The sequence below is a fragment of the Poecilia latipinna genome, unplaced genomic scaffold, assembly GCF_001443285.1.
Source record: "Poecilia latipinna isolate Pla-1442-1.1 unplaced genomic scaffold, P_latipinna-1.0 Scaffold80, whole genome shotgun sequence".
Taxonomy (NCBI): domain Eukaryota; kingdom Metazoa; phylum Chordata; class Actinopteri; order Cyprinodontiformes; family Poeciliidae; genus Poecilia; species Poecilia latipinna.
Window position 1 is genome coordinate 285,717 of NW_015112696.1, and position 20,567 is coordinate 306,283.

Genomic DNA, 20,567 nt, shown 5'->3' on the forward strand with positions numbered 1-20,567 from the left:
CCCCCCTGGCCCCCCCCCCCGAGTAAGAAAATTTTCCCCAGCCCTCCCTTTAATTAAAAAAAAAAAAAAAAAAAAAAAAAAAAAAAAAAAAAATCATGTTCATTTTATCATCCTGAAGATTTGCATTTTGGTGCATTCAGGCATTCTTTCAGACTTCTGATCACTTGGATAAACGTTCCCTGATTTCAAAACTTTTACTGATGATTGCGCTTGTAATTCCAGTCTCTAGTGGGACAGCAGAGTGTGGATTCAGCCTCCAGATCAACATGAAAGATACATTTGGTTAAACACAAGCAGATGCATATAATTTATGTGCCACCTTTTAATTTCATTGTTTGTATGTAGTCACTGGAGCCACAGTCGGTGTCTTTTTTTTTGTCACTGTGGAGTAGAAAGCTACAAGTATTCATCTTCTTGATGTGTGATGGGATGATGTGGATTCTCTATTCATCTTCCTGAATATTAATTCAACCGCATACAAATTAAATGCAATTATATATGATTTTATTTACAAACACAATCACAGACATTGAAGAAAGTCTAGCACAACGTCTGATCGAGAGATCTGGAAGATAACTTATCTTTGTGACCTCACTTTCATGTTAAAAAAAAAAAAAAAAACTGTCTGGGATTTGAACTTTGTGACAGTGCATTATCCTGCTGAGGGTAGCCCTGATAAGATGGAGACACTATGGTCATAAAAGGGTGAACATGGTCAGCAATAACATAAGGGTAGGAGTTTTTATAAATTACTCGCTTGTTGCTAAGGGGCCCAGAGAAAAGTTACCCTACAACATTACCTTACTGTTGATACACAGCCTGACGGATGCATAACGTTGCATTATGTCAAGTTGTAACTATGTTATTTGTGATATGCTGTTAATGGCAACAAACAACTTAACAGTTTTATCTAATAAAATGTTAATGTGTTAAAAAAAACTGTCTTTTTTGGATATCTATATTGCCAGATTTGATGAAAATAAACTCAAGGTAAAAGCTGTGAATGTGTGTTTTTCTCAAAATTGTGCTCTTGGCTTTGACACAGAAAGTTGCTAAAATGAAAAAAAAAAAAAAAAAAACATAAGAAGAAAATACTTTAAGATTTTAATTACATTTTTGAGTAGATATCCGTATTTAGCTATTCAGAAGGTCTTTGTATTCGTTATTAGTGTGTGACTTCATTAATAAAAAATTGAATCTTAAAGTCCAAAGGGCAGTATGTTCTTGGAGTCAGAGCAACAGGGCAAGGACGTAGATAATGAGATCAAATCTTTGAGCCTTACTTAATATTCTGGCATCTGTATCTGCAAGTTTTCATTTTAGAATATTTTAGCTCACCACTCATGCAATAGATAACTACAGTTAATGAGATGCAATATAAACTGGATTTGGTTTAAATTAGCCAATAAATAAAATTATGATTAAATGCTCTCAAGAGAAATTGTCTATGCAGTTCTAAGAGATAAATGAGATGAGATTCAGAATTAGTTCCATTTTTATTGCAAAACTGATTGTCATTTTATTAATTTTGAGATAATATGCACAATAGTCTTCTGATTGCAGTTCAGCTATAGTTGATTTAGTTTTCTGTCTTTCTTGTAGTTTTTCTCTAATATGACCAAGAAATCTTGGCACAAATACTGTTAATACTACTACTAGTAATAATAATAGCATCGCTGTAAAACATGACACGAGGTTCGTTGTCTTAGACTCGACTTTATTGCTTTTTGATTTGGGTCTATTTTCTAAAATATTTTCTAAACAATTATTGCTTTTCAGACACCTGAACAAATTGGCCTAATGTTTCAAAGAAAGCAATGATGAAAGACAATAATGGCCGAGTATGGTGCAAAGGCAACTGTAAATGTGGTGAAATGTACACTCTAGCTTCGCTGTTTCACAAGAACTTGTCATAAGAGTTGCAGTGATAGATGCTGAATGTCTGTCATAAAGATATTGACAGAAGAGGCGTGATTGAGAACGATTTGTTGCCCATCTTTCTTCCCAATGTGATTTGCAATGTGTTGGTAGAGTAATAAGAAAGAACCGTTGCATTTCTGACGGTGTGGTTCTCATAAAAGTTAGGAAAATGACAGATTTCTGCTAAAACGGTGCGATGCAATTCATCTCTGTAGCCTTTCAACTGGGTACTGATTGCAATTATTAAGAGGTCTCAACTTCTATACGAAAGCACATCTTTTCACCGAAGTGGACGCACTCCAGTGATTCTGATCTGATTTATCCCTTCAGAGGCCATTCCAATCACATTAGAAACAAATTCACATGCCCCACTTTTCTTCCACAGCCTTCTATATTCAATTCAGCCTTGAAAAATTGGTTAGAATGCCACCTGATGGGAGATTTAATTCTCCGCGTGGCGCTTCTTTCGACACTGGAGTAAACTTTGTCATTTTTACTGTTGAGTTTGTTGATCGGATTCCTGCATGAAATGATTTTTGAAGCCTGCTGCTTGGTACAGTATCAGCACTCGAGCCAAATGACTACAAGGTTAGGCTATGGATAATTTTTCTGACAGTTCCACAAAAAGTTTGTTGCACTCACACAAGGTGCAGACGGACGCTCGATGTGTGGATTTAACCAGACAGCTCATTTAGTTTAGCCTCCATTCCTATTTGGGTGAGATTAATTTTAGAGGCTGACTAATGTGGTAATTGTCGCAGCATGCAGCTGCTTTTCCTGTCCAATCTAAACCTCATGCTAGTCATTTTGGTGCTGCCTCTGTCTAAGCAAGCAGTGGAGAAAAAAAATATTTCTATTATCTATAAATAACGTTATCTTCTGTGTAAAGGCAGGGAAGCGGGAGGCCATTCTGATTCAACACCAGTGGGTTTTGTTTTTGTTAATTGTTTTCCTATTTGCTCTTGGAAAACATATGCTATTGGTTTTATCACTGCAGAGGCACTTAGCAGAGCTTTTAGTTTGTTAGCTTTTGAGGTAAACACAGACCTCATCATTAGTTGGGCATGTAAAATGGGGGAAGTCAGGAAACAAAATCATCCTAACTTTTCTCCTTACTTATTGCAGATTTTGTGTGTGTTGCCATCTAAATTAATTCACAGTTTCTACCACATTTGTTGCCATCAGGTTTGTGTTGAAAGTACTTATTGGCAAAGTTATAAGGCAGGAGAACAACTTCTGAAAACTTCTTGAGAGTCAAACCTTCTCCAGTGTTTCCTACTCCTCTGTAAAAAAAAAAAAAATAAATAAAAAAAGTAAGTCATTAGCAGTCTGGGGCAATCAGTCCCCAAAGGTCTGTGTAGTACCAAAAAGAAAATGTAAATTTCACTAAGATGGTTGATGGAACAACACCAAATTGTCTGACCACTTTCAGATGTTTGGACTTCTGATTTTCTGACTAGATTCATTCTATAAATGATCAGAATTGCAGCATTCATTAAGAAAGTTGTGCCTGCAGCCCTCTCTTTGGTCATTATGCTATTCTGAGAAATGCATCAATTAGCTTTTTCCAGTCCAGCACCCATTTTGGCTTTTTCTGGGGTCTAGCCAGCTATTTCATAGTTTTTTGATGAGTTTTTCTGTACTTGATGTCACGATTCCTGATTTTTTTGTGTTTGATATGATGATTACGGATTAGTGCTGATCTGTAAACAACAGTACAAAGAAAGTGAAACACAACTGTATCAATTAAACAATAGAAAAGCCCTGGGCAATAGAACACAGGCTCAAAGAAACACCAGAGAGAAGCAGGCTTTAGGCAAGCCATACCCTGGAGCATCAGTCCTCCCCTATGGCCTAAAGTGCAGCACACTTAATCAATTTTATTGAACCTTAAAAAAACACTGTTGCTGGTACTTTTCATTGCAGTTAGTAAACAACAAAGAAAAACACAAAGGAGACTAAGTTTTGAGTGGAAAAGAAAAATATTAAAGTAGAACAATTAGGAATTACTTAATTTTTCTAAATGAGTACCCCACTGAAAGGGACTTTCTCAAACTTACATAAAAGAAGAACCACAGACAACATATATGAGTTTTCAACCAAACTTCTGCAGAAGGAGAAGACACAGCGAACAGCTTCTCCAAGCCGCTCTCCATGTGTTCTGAAAACCTTCAGTTTGTTTGTCTCTTTTATTAGCAAGAAGGTGTGAAAAGGAATGCAGGGGGTGAAACCCCACATCTTCACAGTAGGATGCGAAATCAGAAACAAAGAAGGGGGGCACAGAAACTGAATTAACACACAGACAGGTTTGCAGCTCAGGAGTATCCCAGGAAGATCTAAGTCACCCTCTCTAAAAACATGCTTGAGGTTAAGGAAAGGTTTAATTGTGTCTCCACAGTTTTAACAAATTTGAACACTAAACCTCTAAAAAGAAACACAACTAGTAACATAAAATTACAAATGTAAGAATGATAACATAATAATTCTAACACCCACCACATAATTTTGCTTGGGCAAAAGAAAAATGAGTTCTAGGGTACCAAAAGTGTTGTCAGTCATTTTCATTGGGATTTTTTTTTTAACCACATGATTTCTGAGGGCCTCTGTAATCATGCACAGGTTGCATTTTTTTTTTCTTCATTGAATTTTGATGTACTTCAAGGAAATGTTCCAGGGTAGGTATCTGGTTTTGCATTAGCAAGGTCATTTAAACGGATGGGGAAGTAGATATATGCTTCCCTGCGGTCTCTCTGACTCTCCGTGTGTCCTTTAGCAAGACAGCTCCCCATAGTTTCAGATCATCATACCCAGCCGCAGGCCCTCTCTGTCCTCTCCTTCGCTCCATCACTACCCCCACCTCTACTTTTTTCCTAAGTTTCCCTCTTCATTTTCCTCCTGTTATCTTGCCCCTCTTCCCTTCTTTTCTAACGATGCCCTTGACGAGGTAATGACTGCCTGTCAATTTGTTCTGTCCATCTTTTCACTCATTACTTCTCGCTTGTCTCTTTCTTGTTCACTTTGTTATTCTTTGCCGACAGTTTAAATGCCTTTCAATTTTAAGAAACAAATTGAGTATTTTTAACAAAAATTGCTTGGTCTAACTTCTTACTTTTGACCTTCATGGGAGCCTTGTTCTCCCGTTTGCCGTCATCAAAACATGAATCGGTGATGGTTGCAAAACATTGGACAAAAATAGTGGTCATTTTCAGAATATGCATACTATATTACACAATATGGGGGAGCATAAACAATTATATATATATATACACACACTGCTCAAAAAAATAAAGGGAACACTCAAATAACATCCTAGATCTGAATGAATGAAATATTCTCATTGGATACTTTGTTCTGTACAAAGTTGAATGTGCTGACAACAAAATCACACAAAAATCATCAATGGAAATCAAATTTATTAACCTGTTGTTCACAGGTTGTCATTCACGAGAGGACCCAAATTTGGGTCCTCTCGTGAATGACAGGTTAACCAATGGAGGCCTGGATTTGGAGCCACACACAAAATTAAAGTGAAATGTTCCCTTTATTTTTTTGAGCAGTGTATATATATATATATATATATATATATATATATATATATATATATATATATGCCATGAGGTGTGGTTTGTGGTGGTGAGAGAGAACGCTGATGACCCAGGTTGTGATGAAGATGATGAATTTAATAATGAATGTGGCTCAAAACAGTCCAGATCAGGCGGCACGGCAGAGACGATAGCGCACAGCAGAAACAACAGAGACTCAGGACAGAAACTGAACACAGAAAAACCTTAAAAATATAATATATATATATATATATATATATGTGTGTGTGTGTGTTATTATATGTTATTATTCTAAATTGTATGTCCCCTGTCTTTGTTGTGTCTATTTCCTTATAGTAATGTCCCATGACAACTGAAGGTCATATTAAATCGCTGTGTGCTTGTGATGGTGCCCCTTATACACATAGATCTGATCACTGAGCTGCAACAAGAGGAGATCGCTATTCCAAAACAGGCACAAAATGACAACTTTATTACATGCACAGAAGCAAGCAATACTACCTTCAAACAAACTCAAAAATACAGATAAAACACATGACAAACATAAAACCAGCTCCTTCTGCCATTGTTATGTTTGAGTATGGCACCCAGGAATAAGTCTCGGCTACCTTTGGGTTTATGTCTAAAACAGTGTCTTTTCTTGTGCTCAGGATCTCAACAGAGAGGAAACCCTGCTGCTGCAGCTGAGAGAAAAAGATGAGCTGATTCTCAGACTCCAGAGTGAACTGGTAAGATTGACTTACAGGATAAACATAATTAGCCTGACTGTAAAACCAGGCATTTGTCCTGGTAATACAGGAATCCGTGGGGTCTTAAAAGTCAGAATCATCCCTATTTTGGGGGCTTTGAAAGTCTTAAATTTGCGTAGCTTTGAGTTCACACTCAAGTTTAAGAAACAAATTCAATATTTTTTAAATCAAATTTGCTTGTTCTAACTGCTTACATTTGACTGATGAAATTTCAAAATTACATCAGTTAGGTGTTGTCATATTGCTCAAAGGTGAGGGAATTACAGCGCATGTAAACGTCTGAATTTGAAAAAAAGTAATAACTATTCTTAAAGCTATGTGTCTAGTATGTCTAAATATCTGGTTCAGATTAATGTTACTCATTGCTTCTTCCATTCTGTTTCAAACATTCCCTTTAGGAGGAATCTATTGTCAGATATTTAGACTTTCCAGTTACTTATTAAAAAAAACCCTCTGCTTATAAAACTTTCTTCTTATTGTTTGTTTAGACAAATTAAAATCAAAAGTTTTTTGTTTATGTTCCACTCCCAGCTCATTTGTCATGAGAGTGTAAGATTTATAAAGTTTGGTTTGAATTCAGACATTTCAGTCGTTGGCTAAAACCAGTCATCAATCACTGTAATGGAGCTTACTGGCATTGAAATTAGCAAACCTTGGTATAGAAGAAAGGGTCTTATATGCCAGAGTCAATAAACATAAGTAGACAATGTTTAATCCAACTTGCAAATGTCATTAAGTAAATTAAATATAAGTTGTCAACAAATTAAATAAGTTAGCTTACTTGTTGAATGTTGAATTTAAGTCAAAATGTTCTTAAATAAGGTATTCAGAAATCTTTAGTTTACTGAAACTTGCAGAAATACTGTTAAAGATGTAAAGCAAAACATTTTAAGTCTTTAAGGTGCTGAAAAGAAGACTTACCTGGTACAAAAATATGGACAAAGAGTCTGGCAGTCCTGCTTTTGCTGCCAAAGGAGCCCTGACCAGTCGAGGCATGGATTCCACTGGATCCCCTGAAAATTGACTGTGACGTCTGGTAGATAGAAATGATCAGCCTGTCAGTTGTGAGGTGGAGTCCTCATGTTACTCCAGCAAATCTACCAGATGCCTAATCTACCACAAGAGAACGTACCACAGCACAACTTTACCGTGTGTTTTTTTTTTTTTTTTTACCATTTTATCTTAATGGCAGTTTTATCTTGTAAAATGCTTTGATCAACCTTATTAAAAATGACTTTGACAATTGGTTCGAGGTTCCTGAGTCGAACATTGCCCAAAGCCTCAAATGTAAAAACTGTACAAGGCTTAACATTTTTAAGTTGAGCAATGACCTTTCTTCAAACAAAACAACTTTGAGGAAATCTACTGTAGATTAGAGTTGTTCACCTCACCATTCAGTTCTTATGATGTCAACACTGATCCTTATATTAGAAAATGTAAGTTTAGGAAGTAATTATTAATTAAGTAGTTAATAAATTAACTTACCAAACTTCTGTTTTGTAATGCATGCCAAACATTTTTACCTGACAGGGTTTGGTGAAGTTAAAGCAGCTGCACTGATGGCTGGAAGATGATAACCAGACTTGTTGCACAGTTCTGGGAAATTTGAAGTGATTTTGTGCCCTGACATTTTTCTGTGCAATCGTGTTTTTCTTTGTAGCAGATGCTAACCATTTCGAATTTAGAAGTGTGTAAAAATAGGTTTTGACTGTAAAACTGAATAGAAAAGTTCAGCAAACTAAGACGTTTATCTTTCTCAGCAACATGTTTATCCTTGCCATAGAGGACAGTGGCTGGGGGGAAAAAATCCACCATTAAAGATGAGGAAAAAGAAATGCAACAATGGTGCTGTAGAATTTTCAAAAAAAAAAAAACAGGTTAAAAAAAAAAAAAAAAAAAAACCTTCTCTGTATATATAAGCTGTTCTCTCATGCGTGCACAGCTGAACAGCAGAATTATTGTACTCGGACTGAAATTTCTCCCAAAAGAAGATAAAGAGCCAAGGACGGAAAGCAATCCCTTAATTCCATCTTGTTCCATCTTTCAATACTCATATAACACAACACATTTAGTGAAAAATATATTGTATTACTGTATTTTTCTAGTGCTTTTGGTACCTTGATTTCTGGAACAGCCACTGAAATGCTCAATACAGTAAAATCTGTCATTTGTCATCCGCATGTCTGTAATTTGTCACCTGTTCCATCAAAGTAATGGAATGCAGACATTATGCCAAGCCTTTGCAGAATAATGTGTCAGTGTTAAAGCAGTGAGCGATGCCAGTACAACCCACTGACTTGAGTCTCATACAACATCTGTTTGTTTGATCACTTTTTGGCCCCCGCATCCTTTTTTTTTTTTTTTCCTCTTTCATCTTCCTCTATTACCCCGGTTTATTTCCCCGTCAGCAGCCTCTGTTTTAATCTGTTTTCCATTTTAATTTTGTTTGGTGCAACTGATGTGGACCTAATACTAAAGTCAAGCAAATTGGCTATCATTATGACATTTATATTACTCATATAATTTCTCTCTAGAGCAATATAATTAGTGGTGTCGTGTGCTGTAGCGATAGAACAGGCGCCCCTTAGAAAAGGGTATAGTTCTTGACTCAGATGTCCTGGGTTCCTGACCTGCAGGCCATTACTTCATGTCTTCCCCCTACTCCTCCCCATTCCATGTAAGATTTATGTCAAAAAAAGGCCACCAGAGCTACAAAATACTTTATAATAACATTGTATATCCTGCTGACCCTAAAAATTTAGGAGCCGGTTTGGTATTCAATGCTTGATGTATTCGTTGTGTTCAGATTTACAAAAAACATTGTCTTTAGACTTGTGTCGCTATTTTAAAACCACCTTTTAATGAACATGAATTCAATTTTCCATCAGATTATGTCTGCTCATTTATCCTAACACATGGCCCCCCTGCCTCCCATGCCCCTCCCCATCTGTAACGGCAAATTAATCCTGAACAAATTAGAGTTAAACCATCTGGAAAAAAAATGTTTTTAGCTTACAACTACATGTATATTCCCCAAATGGCTTTAGCCTGAGTCCCCTACAACTAATGTGCGGTACAATGAAATACTCAGCCTTCCAACAGAGAGTTTTTCTGACGCCATGAGTGTGAGTGAAAGGAAAATGTTGTTGCTGTTTTCTATATTGGCTTTGTGGGGCCATCTGGGGAAGCCTTTCTTTTACTATATGATTGCAAAAATTCCTCAAAAGTTTTCTCCTCTTTTGTTCTCCTTGTTTTTATATTTGTGTTTTTTTCCCCCCATTTGCTTGCAAAAGTGTAGGACATGTGGTCATTTATGTATGCTAAAATCCCTTGAGAATCTGTGCATTTGTGTCTATAGCTGTCAGAATATAGTAATTCAAGCTCATATCTGTTTGAAACTCTTAATAAATGCAAGCATAATCTTGCAGTTTTCCTAGAAATTCTGGGTCCTTAAAATATGAAGGAATGATAAAAATCTTTGCATATTCTGTATTTGTATGTGCATTAACACTTCCTGGTTTGTTTCTCTACTGTAACCAGGTCTTTTTCAGATTCAGATTCACTGAACAGATTCACTGAACAGATTCACTGTTGTGTTTGCATTATATGCTTGGACTCTGGCTGGATAGTGTAGTGTTTCTGCCTTACACTGCTTTAGATAAAAATTTATTTCAAAGCAAAGTTAAAGTGTAGCATCAGATGTAAAGGGCAGGCCACAGACAGTTCTCTTATTCCGTAAATCTGCCAGTGAAACCCTATTTTATTATCTCAGAAAAACTGATTCACTTTTCATAAGTTTTCTGTTGGTACTTTGAATGCACCATTAAGCTTTAGAAAGCCGATTTTGCTTTTCATGTAGTCAGACACGATTAATGGAACCTGCTGTTTTTAACTGGATTTGTGCTGAATTTGAAGAGGACTATAAATGCAGGTCCAGAGCTGGAATATAAATGCTTTTCTTTTATTTCCCTTACGATAAACCTTGTTTTAATTTGGTTGATTAATTTTTATCGAGGTTAATCAATTTCTCCATATGTCATATTCACTGCAACTTTCAACCCGTTCTGTTCTCCAACCCATGAGCGGCTCAGGGAGAAAATGTCAGAATGATTAGTGACAACGTCGTAAAGTGCTCCCAGTGGAAATGGTGCAGGGTTCCTCTTAGGGCTTGCAACCTTCGTTTTAAAAATAATCACGTAGAGGTAAGAGAGGAGTTGGCTGGTTCTTGGGTCCAGATAAAATTGCTGTATTTTGTCGAAAAGTGCCAGTGCTTCTGACTACAACCATCTATAAATCTGCCAGATAAAACCCATTAATTATCTCCTTGAAGGACCTTTTTTCATGTTGACCAGCTTTACCTTTCCATTTCTATTAATTCCTCCCCACTTAAGCAGTGCCGCCTTATGCCCCTGCAATTTGGCCCCTTTTTTTTTATGACATTTGTGATTTCCAGACAAAATACTTGATGTTGTTTTGAGTTGCTTTTCATGTTCCTTATGACAATTTGCAAAGCATAGATACATGCTGTGATGCATTGCTATTAAAAAGTATTTGCCCGCTTGAAGATTTCTTCTTTTTTTTTTTTCGCACTTAAATGTTCCATGTCATCAAGGCAAAGCAAATTTATTGTCTAACGCATTTCAGCAAAAAGGGAATTCAAAGTGCTTTACACGATGACAACATAAAACATTGCATTGCAGTGGCATAGTAAAGGAAAGAAATGAAAAGTTGGAATGCAGACTAGAATTTATGCCATTCCAATTACAAATACAAAACAGATGGATGTTTAACCTTGATTTAAAAGAATTCAGTATTTCAACATTTTTGCAGTTTTCTGGAAGTTTGTTCTGTAAGAGAGGAACATAAAAACTGAACTCTGATTCGACATGTTTTAAGGTTGATACAACAACAGATCTGTGATGTTTTGTATGCAAAACCAGCAAAAGTATTTTCTTTGTTCTCTGAGCCACAGGAACCCAGTGCAAGGACTTTAGATAGGTGGCGATGTGCTCTGTTTTCTTAGTTTTAGTCAGATCTTGATCAGCAACATTCTGGATCACCTGATTTGTGAAGACACAGTTGCAGTAATCAAATTAATCTTTAATAAAACTACATCTAAACAGAATCACAAGATCTCGCTAGTCCTTTGATCTCAATTTTCCAAACTAAAGAATTTCAAGAACAGATTCTAAGGAGTAGAATTCTACCAAAAATAATAATAAAGTTCATTGATAGCTCCACGAGGAGGTGACAAAGGAACCCAGAGCAACATCTTAAAGCTCTGTCGGCCTAACCTGCCTCCGTTAACATATGTATTCATGATTGAACGATATGAAAGAGCTCCAACAGGAAAAACACTGCCAACTAAAAAGAACACAACAGAATGATCACATTTTACAAAAACAGTTTTGCTGTAGATTGAGGAGAAAGAAATGGAGGAGAATTTTTTTTTCTCCACAAATGCTGGTATAAAAGTAATGCAGCATTTCACAAAAACATGATCACACCTGCAGAAAGTTTTTGGTGGCAGTGCTATGGTCTGGGTCTCTGAGAGTACTTTACGTCTTCAGGATTTGGATATATAAAACATGAACTCTGCTCTTTATCAGAAAATTCTGAAGGAGAGTGTTTGGCCCTTAATTTGTGACCCTAAGCGCAAGCGCACTTGGGCTATGCAGCGGCACAATGATCCACAGTATACCAGCAGGTCATACTTATAGAGGCTCAAAAAAAAAAAAAATCCTGAAATGCTGTTGCATGACATTAAATAGTCCATTCATGCTTGAAAACCCTCTAATGTGCCTGAATTAAATCAATTACTCCAAGAATAGTGGGCCAAAGACCTCCACAGTGATGTAGAAGACTGATTGCCGTTTATTGCAAACCCTTTGCTGGCAGTCGATGCCTTCAATGTTGGTAAAACCAGTTAGAGGAAATAATTTGTTCACATAGGACCAGAATGATTAGGTTTTTCCTTCAACAACTACAGTCATCATTGAAAATTACTTTCTGTATTTACTCAAGTTATGTTTAGTATTATGGTAATTGCTTGAAATATTATGACTCTGACAAAATGCAAAAAACAGTAGAAATCTGTGAAGGGGGCGGTACTTTCTTCAGAGCGCTGTGACTGGAGGCAGTCAACAGGTCTGCAGGGGGAGCAGCACCTCTCATTTGTTTGTATTTGATGTTTGTGGGTGGGTTGTGGACATGACTGATGCATGTGTGTTTGCTTTGTATGCAGGAGAGCGCCAGAGCAGCCCTGAAGATGAAAGACTGCCAAATGACTGATCGCACAACGCAGACAGAACACACAGGGGCAGAGGTAAGATGCTCACAGACAGCACACTGAGTGGCCCTGTCAGACTGAAACACAAACACGGCATTACACACTTCATTTTCTGACACTTCCCTAGCCACTAAACAAAGCACCGTTTTAATACACATTTCCTTTTTGTTATGCTATGGGCCCAGCTCATATCGACTTCTCTTAATTTTTTTTTTTTTTTCTGTTGCGGTCCAAGTTTTGCTCCAACTCCATTTTCTCTCTCCCAACATGTTTTGCTCTGTATTATAGTCCGCTACCTGCTCCTCCCATTCTGCCTTCAAAGTCCCGCAGTGCTCAGAAAGAGTGCTGCTTCCTGCCTGCCTGCTCAATGCCCTCAGCTGACATGGCCTGTTTGGCTTCTCTAAAGGCTGACAGTATGAGAACGCAGGAGACTTAATGGATGACTGTCTAAAAATGGCTGCCTGTAACGGAAACCGGAGCAGAGTTTTTGGGGTCTGTCTCCTCTTCTCCCTTTTCTTCCTTTTAAAACACCTTTTCTTCATCTTCCCTGCTCCAAAGGTTCTTTTATACCTTTAATCCTGGTGTGTATAAAGTTGGCAAGAAACATTGTGAAACGGAAAAAGCTTTGCCATTGTGTGAGCGAGTGGGTGCACAATACCCACACAACACGCTGACTTATCCACACAGATGCAAAAGCACACAAAGGCGGTGTTTGAGTAAAATCATGCAGCGTTGAGAGCAAAATGAAAAGCATTATTTGGATGAGACAGAAATAGATTAACATAACCAAAATAGAGGAAGGAAAAGAAAACGCTTTTTGAGAGTGCATTTTTTATTATTACATTATTACCTTGTGTGTTTCTTTATTTTATTAATTGTGTGAAGACCAACGGTGTACAAGTTCTGCACTTGTGCACGTAGGGTCCTCTAGTATAGTTTATGTGAAGAATATTTAAAAATCATGTGTGCACAGTTTGTTAAAATCATAAAACTTAATGCATTTTGCTGGAACAATTTGAAGGGTTTTCACAAATATCTTAACTGAAAAGTGTGCCATAAATTGTTATTCAGTCCCCTGCACCATAAATAAACTCTTGTGCAACTAAATACTTTCAGAAGTTGCCTAATTAGTAATTGGAGTCCACCTGTGTGTAATTTATCCTCAGTATAAATCCAGCTGTTCTTTGAGGGTCTCAGAGGTTTGTTAGAGATTTGTTAACAAATAGCATCATGAGACCAAAGAACACAGCAGATGGTTGACGTATAAAGTTACAAAGCTGTTTAACTTTACCATGATCTTAAGAGACGGGGTCTGTTGACCACGCAAATATTTTACCCTGTGCACATCCCAATGGGGTCGCAGCAGATGGTACGATTGGACTACAGGGGAAGCAATGAGGGTGTCCTGTCAGTCTTTCAACCTAACTGGCAGGCAAATCCCCAAAAACTTGCAGCTTTACCAATAGTAGAAAATCTTAATTCAGAGGAGCTAAAAAGAGATATACACCAGACTTTTCAGATTTTAATTTGTACATAAACTCTTACTAGAATCTTAAAAAGAAAACAAACATTACAAAACAGTTTTTAATGTTCCAAGGCAATGTATATATAAAAAAAATACATACATTTTATGATATTATGACAGTCAGACGGATCAGCTGAAACATTTAAACCCAAAAGAAGATGCCATTGCATCTTCTTTTGACGCCGAGGCTCAAATCCAGGCGTGGGATTCATACAATAATAATGAGGCCTGTTTTGAATGTTGAAGTCTGAAAGATCAGTTTAATATGTTCTGTTTATGTGTTTATTTTACATGCTGGTGGTGACAGGACAAGATCTGATAGAAATATTTCACAAAGGAGTTGGCTTGTGGGGATGTTATAACATTATAGCCTACAGATAAAACGTACTCAGCATCCAGAGATGGGAAGGGAAATGTTTTCTGCTGCATGTTGAATGTGTAGTAAATAAATGTATGTGATATTAGTTGGAAGGAAAAAAATACCTACGGTAGATTAAATGGATAGTTTTAACATAAAAAAAAAATATTTGAGAAACCTTGCATTTCTGTTTTGGTGAAAAGTGAAATCCCTCAGTTCTAGTAGCAACAAAACATTGACTAAGTCTACAGGTGAGCTGTGCACAATGAGGCACAGAGTGAATCTTGACTCCATAATTGCAGTGCAGCACATGATTGCTAGTGACACTCCCCCTCTCTGTGATTCACTATAAGTCGTCAAAGCAGGTGCAAACAAGACAACTTCTTACCGTGGCTCTGGAGAATGCCACTTTATTGTTACATCCGAATTCAGGTACAGCTCTGAATCCTGTAATTTTGCCACACTTGTCATCAGTCATCATACCAGTTGTTTGTTTTTGTACATCTTTTCCTTTTTGCATTTTATTTTTGTTTTTTTTTTTTTTTTTTTTTTTTTTTTTTTGCATTAGGATACACCACAGTGTATGAATTGTATGACTGCATTGTACTCCAAGTGCCAGGACTGACTAATGCATTTCTTAGGTAGCCTGAATAGGACCACAGGCTATTGTGTGCTCGTTGGTACTTAAGGCTGAAGAAAGCATAAGTGTGGGAGTCTTGTGTGAGCTCCAACATTGAACATTTGTTTGTGTATCGTTCTGTTTGTATTTGTTGTTCTGAAGCAGCCATTAGTCCTGGTGTGAACAGCAAAGTCGATAAAAGGCTGTTTTGTCAAAGCAACTTAAGTGTAAAATATTTACATTTATTACCCAGACAGTACAATTTGTTCATTGTTATGTTTTCTGGCCTCATCAATATTATGAACTATTAGCACACTATAAATCAGGTTTACCTACCTCATCACATACTGCCTGTCCATATATTTAGTTTTCCTTCGGAGCTCTTTATAGTTTGTGAAGTTGTTTAATGCTTTAAAATCTGATATTTTCTTTCTCTCTTTTTTACATTCTAATTAATTAAAAAAAATGTAATTAAAGCTAATTTCTGACAATTAACTTGATTTGCCTCACGAGGAGCGTCACAAAGTGAAAAATATGCTCTATTTCTATTCCACCACCAATTCAATGCATTTAAAAGAAATTAAGCTCAAAAGATCCAATCAGCTGTATCCCCTCTCTGTGGTGAAGTGGCTTGATTAATTGGTGAGTAATGATTTGAATGTAAGAAGTGTGGCTAAGTGTCTCATCTGCTCTGCAGGTAGAAAACTGTAATTTTAGCATACCAGGTATACTTCATTCATGCAGTCAGTAAGTCGCATGCAGTTTTTGCTTCAGAAGTTTACATATGCCATGTTGGATGAAATGTTTAAGGTTTCTTTTGTGTTTTCCTTTTTATATTTTTTTTTTCTGGAATTTGTCTCCTGTCAGAACTTGTTTACATGACTTCACACTTCTTGGCAGATGTCTTGAGATGTTGCTTCAACATTTCAGCAGTGTTCTTTGCCCACCATGCCGGTCCCTCCTATAGCAAAGCACCCACACAGCGTGAATCTCCCACCACCATTCTTCGAAGTTGGGATAATGTTCTCATGCTTGCCAGCTTGCCCCTTTTTTCTCCAAATGTAACAATGGTCATTATGGTTAAACACTTGAATTTCAGTTCCATCAGCCCATCATCTGGCACCTCCTGTTGTTTTTGGGGTATTTGCTTCTTTCATTCTGAGTAGCCTTTTAGCTCCTGCTGGTACAGGCTCTGGATAATGGCACTCTCTTTCCAGCTTCACCCAGCATCTTCGTCAGGTCCTTTAGTTTGTTCTGTGGTTGATTTGCATATTTTCCACCAAAACATGTCCGTTTATGGTACACTGAAACCTTCTCCTTCTTGACAAAGCTGGAAATTCCCAATGTATTAGAATAAAGAACTGGTCACTCTTAAACATCTGAAAATTATATCCAAATATGAATCAAACTTGTGTATGTCCGCAATTCTCTTACATTTTGTGAATAAAAAAATCTGTAAGTTCTTGTGTTCATGTTAAATCCACAGATGTGCCTCCACTAAACTTAAATTTTATGAATTGACCTGAGAAGCTTGCATGCCATGACGCCATTCGCTGAGAAAATTATTTAAATTCAGCATAGTTTCTGTTTATATAAACTTCTGAACTTGAGAGTAATAATTTCTGAAAACCATTATCTCTCATTATTCAGCCATTTAAAAATATTCTGTATTTATATAACGTATTAAAACATCTGGTCTTGTCTGTATCTATTAAAGATGCTCATAAATGAGTTTTGAATTTGGAAATTGGACAAAGTAGTTATTTCTTGCTGGTTTTGTAAAACTACCTTTACAATGCTATGTCCTTGGTTGTAAATGGCTTTGCTGCCTATCATAAGACTATGATGGAGCTAAAGAGACCTCCATATGTAGGCCCCTCTGGAAGATGAGCTCTTAATTAGAGGAGCAGCTGCCTGCCCGCTAGCAAGCTATGCTAACAGCACAGGTGACTTAACTCAGCAGTAGCTTCCAGCATGTGTGGCCTGATTTTAGCCTCCCACCCCTCCCCATGTGTGTATGAAGGAGATAAAGGCCAAATGTGTTTTTGACTAGGTTCAAGACTTTGTGGGAGACGTTGCAGCATGTAGCAGGGCTATATAGGTTAGCTACCCCAGTGCATCAAGGACAGTCAGTGAGCAACCAGAAAAGTGTGTCTACAAGTGGGGCAGCTATTTCTACTGCTTCTACCACTTCTCAGGGTCGAGCAGTTCCCTCTCTCTTTCTCCCTCCTACTTGTTCTCCTTCTTTTCTAGAACGTCCTCTCACTTTTTCTCACATTGTTCTTGTTCTCTTCTTCTGGCTTCAGTTTGACAATCCCTGAAAGTGAACAACCTAGTCTGCAAAAGTTTTCTTCTCTCCCTTGTTTTCTTTGAACATTGTGTCCTGAGGATGGTCATTTGCACCAACTTTTGCTAGTTACATTTTCAATTTTCAAGACATTAACAGGTCGCGGGCCGGATACGTTTTAATCATTGAAAGGAAGGTCACAAAATGTAGTACAAATAGGTGGAGTGAATGTTGTAACTTGTGAAAAAATTGATTATCCTTTGAAATAAATTTTGGATAAACTGTTTTTTGCATCCAAAGAAATAAAAAAAAAAAAGTAGTAAAATGGACTGAACTTGTATATCGCTTTTCCAATCACGTTGACCACTCAAAGCACTTTACTAGAGTCACACTCACCCATTCGCACAGACGCTCATACACCGTTATGCACATTGGTAAGCAAGTTGGGGTTAAGTGTCTTGCCCAGGGGCACATCGACATGTTGGCAGGAGGAGGCTGAAATCGAACCTGCATCCTTCTGTCACAAGACAACCACTATGCCCACAGTTTTTATATATATATATATATATATATATATATATATATATATATAATTTTTTACAGTTTCTATACACCATAGAAGTCATAGTTAATATGCATTTCTTTGCTGATATTATTTCAGTTTTTTATTGTTTTATGTATACACAGTAAACTAAAAACCATTGCAAGAAATGCAGTAGAGAATATGTCAACACTCTCCAAACTAACTAAAGTGTACGGTAGCAAAACAAAAATAAGGATGGTGTGGTTGTCCATGCTCTAAATTCTAATGGCAATGTATTTCTCAACATTTTAAACATTAATGCACTACTCACGAAAACCTAGGGGCATTCAGTTTTCGGGTAAAAATTTCAGGATGAACCTAAAATGCACTATGACTTCACAAGTGAACTTAATATGACCTTTTCTCAAATTTTGAATGCACATATTCCACTGTTCAATTTTTAAGTACTTTTTGCACAACTTCCTGTTCTTTCACAAGGAGCTAACAGCAAAATTCATTGTGGTGATTGATCCACAAATCAATCTGTACATTTCCTGCTTCAATCAAAATTGGTATTTAAACAGCTCTCCTAATTATCCTCACATTTTGGCATCATGAGAGCAAGACAACATCTAATAGCTGACCAACAGTACCTTGCCATGGAAAGGCTTCAGACGGGTTGTTCTAAGACGGAAGTGGCCACTGAGCTTAGAGTGTCACCAGCAGGTTGCAACAGAGATACAGAGAGACTGGAAGAGTGACGGAAGACAGAAATGTACATCCTTTGGCTACATCACCCACTGATAAGTGATTCAATGAGAACAGTGTCCTGTGGAAACAAATGGATAAATGCCATTCACCTTGTGGCTTACTAAAGGGAAGTGAGACCAACCCAGGCACTAGTGCCATCGTCTTGCATGGACCAGAGAGCATAAATGTTGGACAAGGGAGCATTTGGCCTCACTGTTGTTCTCTTGTGAAAATCAACTTATGGTGAACAAAAATTTTGGCTGCAAATGAAGTTGGAGATCTTAAGGAGAGTGTTATGCATTAACCACTGCCGTCACCACGTGAGCCTTTGGTGGTGGTGGTGTTACAGTAGGTGCTTTTCCACTGGCAAGTCACGCTCTAACTGGTTAATATGTGGTTTAGTTCTACTCCAGTGGTGAGCATCTCCAATCTACAGTCTGTTCCTCACTTTTGTGCAGCAGCTGTGGTCAGCTCTCTGCTGATGACACCCAGTGATGGAGAACCTTCAGAGTGTGATTCTGATATTTCATTTGGTCTCATAGAAATTCAGTGCTTTCCGAACATGATGAACGGTCAGATCAGCTGATAATTTCACATATAAATACAATTACGGATGCAGACGAAAGACGTATTCAATCAGATCACTTCTGTTCAGTGCAGCTAGTACTACACATAAAGTAGGTAGGAAAGTTGGGACACAATTTGTTTTTTTCTTGAGTTTCTGATATGGTTGGTGCCTAAACCATGTGGAGAGAAAATTGGTAGATTAGAATAAATAAGTAAAGAGTAAAAGGGCTAAAATGTTCAGAAGTGTAATATGCTAAACAAAAATAACTTGAGCTAAAAGTGTAGCAGAGTACCTTTGGAGGAGAGGAGGGAGATAAAAATTTATTCCGACTATGGGACCTTCAGGGCCCCAGGTGTTTCACGTCACTTCAGTCGGCCAGCTGTTGAGCAGAGATGGCTAAATTGCCGGCTCAACTATTAGGACATTCAGGGGTAATAATATTTGATCTAGTTTTTATTATGAAGAAAGGGGTTTTAAAACTGCATAGATAAAATACCTGCTGTGCAACCTAAAAAATTCTCACCAACGGACGTCTGTTCAGTTACACAATGCAATGTAATCTTTGTGACGGTCACAAAGCGAAGCATTATTTAACAGAGCAGTCACTTTATAGAAAAATGAACACATATTTATACCTCTTATTGTGAGATGGTTCGTATGTAACCAGCTCTCTTTTCCCTTCAGAAGTGACGAGACAGAATTTGTTTGAGTCCAGGCATGGAGTGCTTTGTGAAAGAGGTTAAACTTTCCATGTGTCAAAATATTGCACCTAGACAAAAAAAAAAAAAACTAATCAAGAAAGACCAACTCCACATCAAATTGACTAGTCAGAGTTTTAACAGATACTTTTTTTCTTTTTTTTTACCTTTAAGGTCCGTCTTTCTGTGATTGGACATTACAGTGGTGAGGTGAAAGGGAAACTGAGAGAGTATGAAAGGAGAGGATTTAGAGAGAAAAGAAAGAAGCTTTCTTATGTCCCTTAGACCCTCTTTTGAATTGGAGGTATGGTGGTTGTTTGAATTTTTAGTTTTTCTTTTTAGGGGGGATTGAATCGATTGAGATTGCGTTCTTTCAGCAAGCTAATTTCATGGGCATTCTTAAAAGCATCGTTTTAGGGGAGAATCAAAAGCGCTTGGTGGTGAGCTCAGTCTTGTTCCATTTTTCCACTCTTTCTCTCTTTTTCTCTCACTATTTTCCTCTGTTGGTTTCTATACTCAGTAGATTTGAGCAACTTTTCTTTGTGGCCTTCCACTTCTGCCTTGCTTTGTATCCTCCTTTTTTGTCATTCCTTTTCTCCCCATGAAAAGAATGAAGGGAGCAGAGGGATACTCGCTTATTGTCTCCTTGTGGGCTGTATAGAGAACTGAATAGAGGAACATTTGGGTTTATCATGCAGATTTATCCCTCTTTGTTTCT

General features: G+C 37.3%; 1 protein-coding gene across 4 annotated transcripts in view; it reads left to right on the forward strand.

Moving 5' to 3' along the window:
- Positions 1 to 20,567, forward strand: part of ccser1 (coiled-coil serine-rich protein 1) — a 147,354-nt gene that overhangs the window by 74,196 nt on the left and 52,591 nt on the right. For all 4 annotated transcript variants that reach the window (XM_015019109.1, XM_015019088.1, XM_015019102.1 and 1 more), the window contains 2 exons: positions 6,134 to 6,211; positions 12,477 to 12,557. In XM_015019109.1, the coding sequence (XP_014874595.1) occupies positions 6,134 to 6,211; positions 12,477 to 12,557 (159 nt within the window). The remainder of the gene's footprint in view (positions 1 to 6,133; positions 6,212 to 12,476; positions 12,558 to 20,567) is intronic.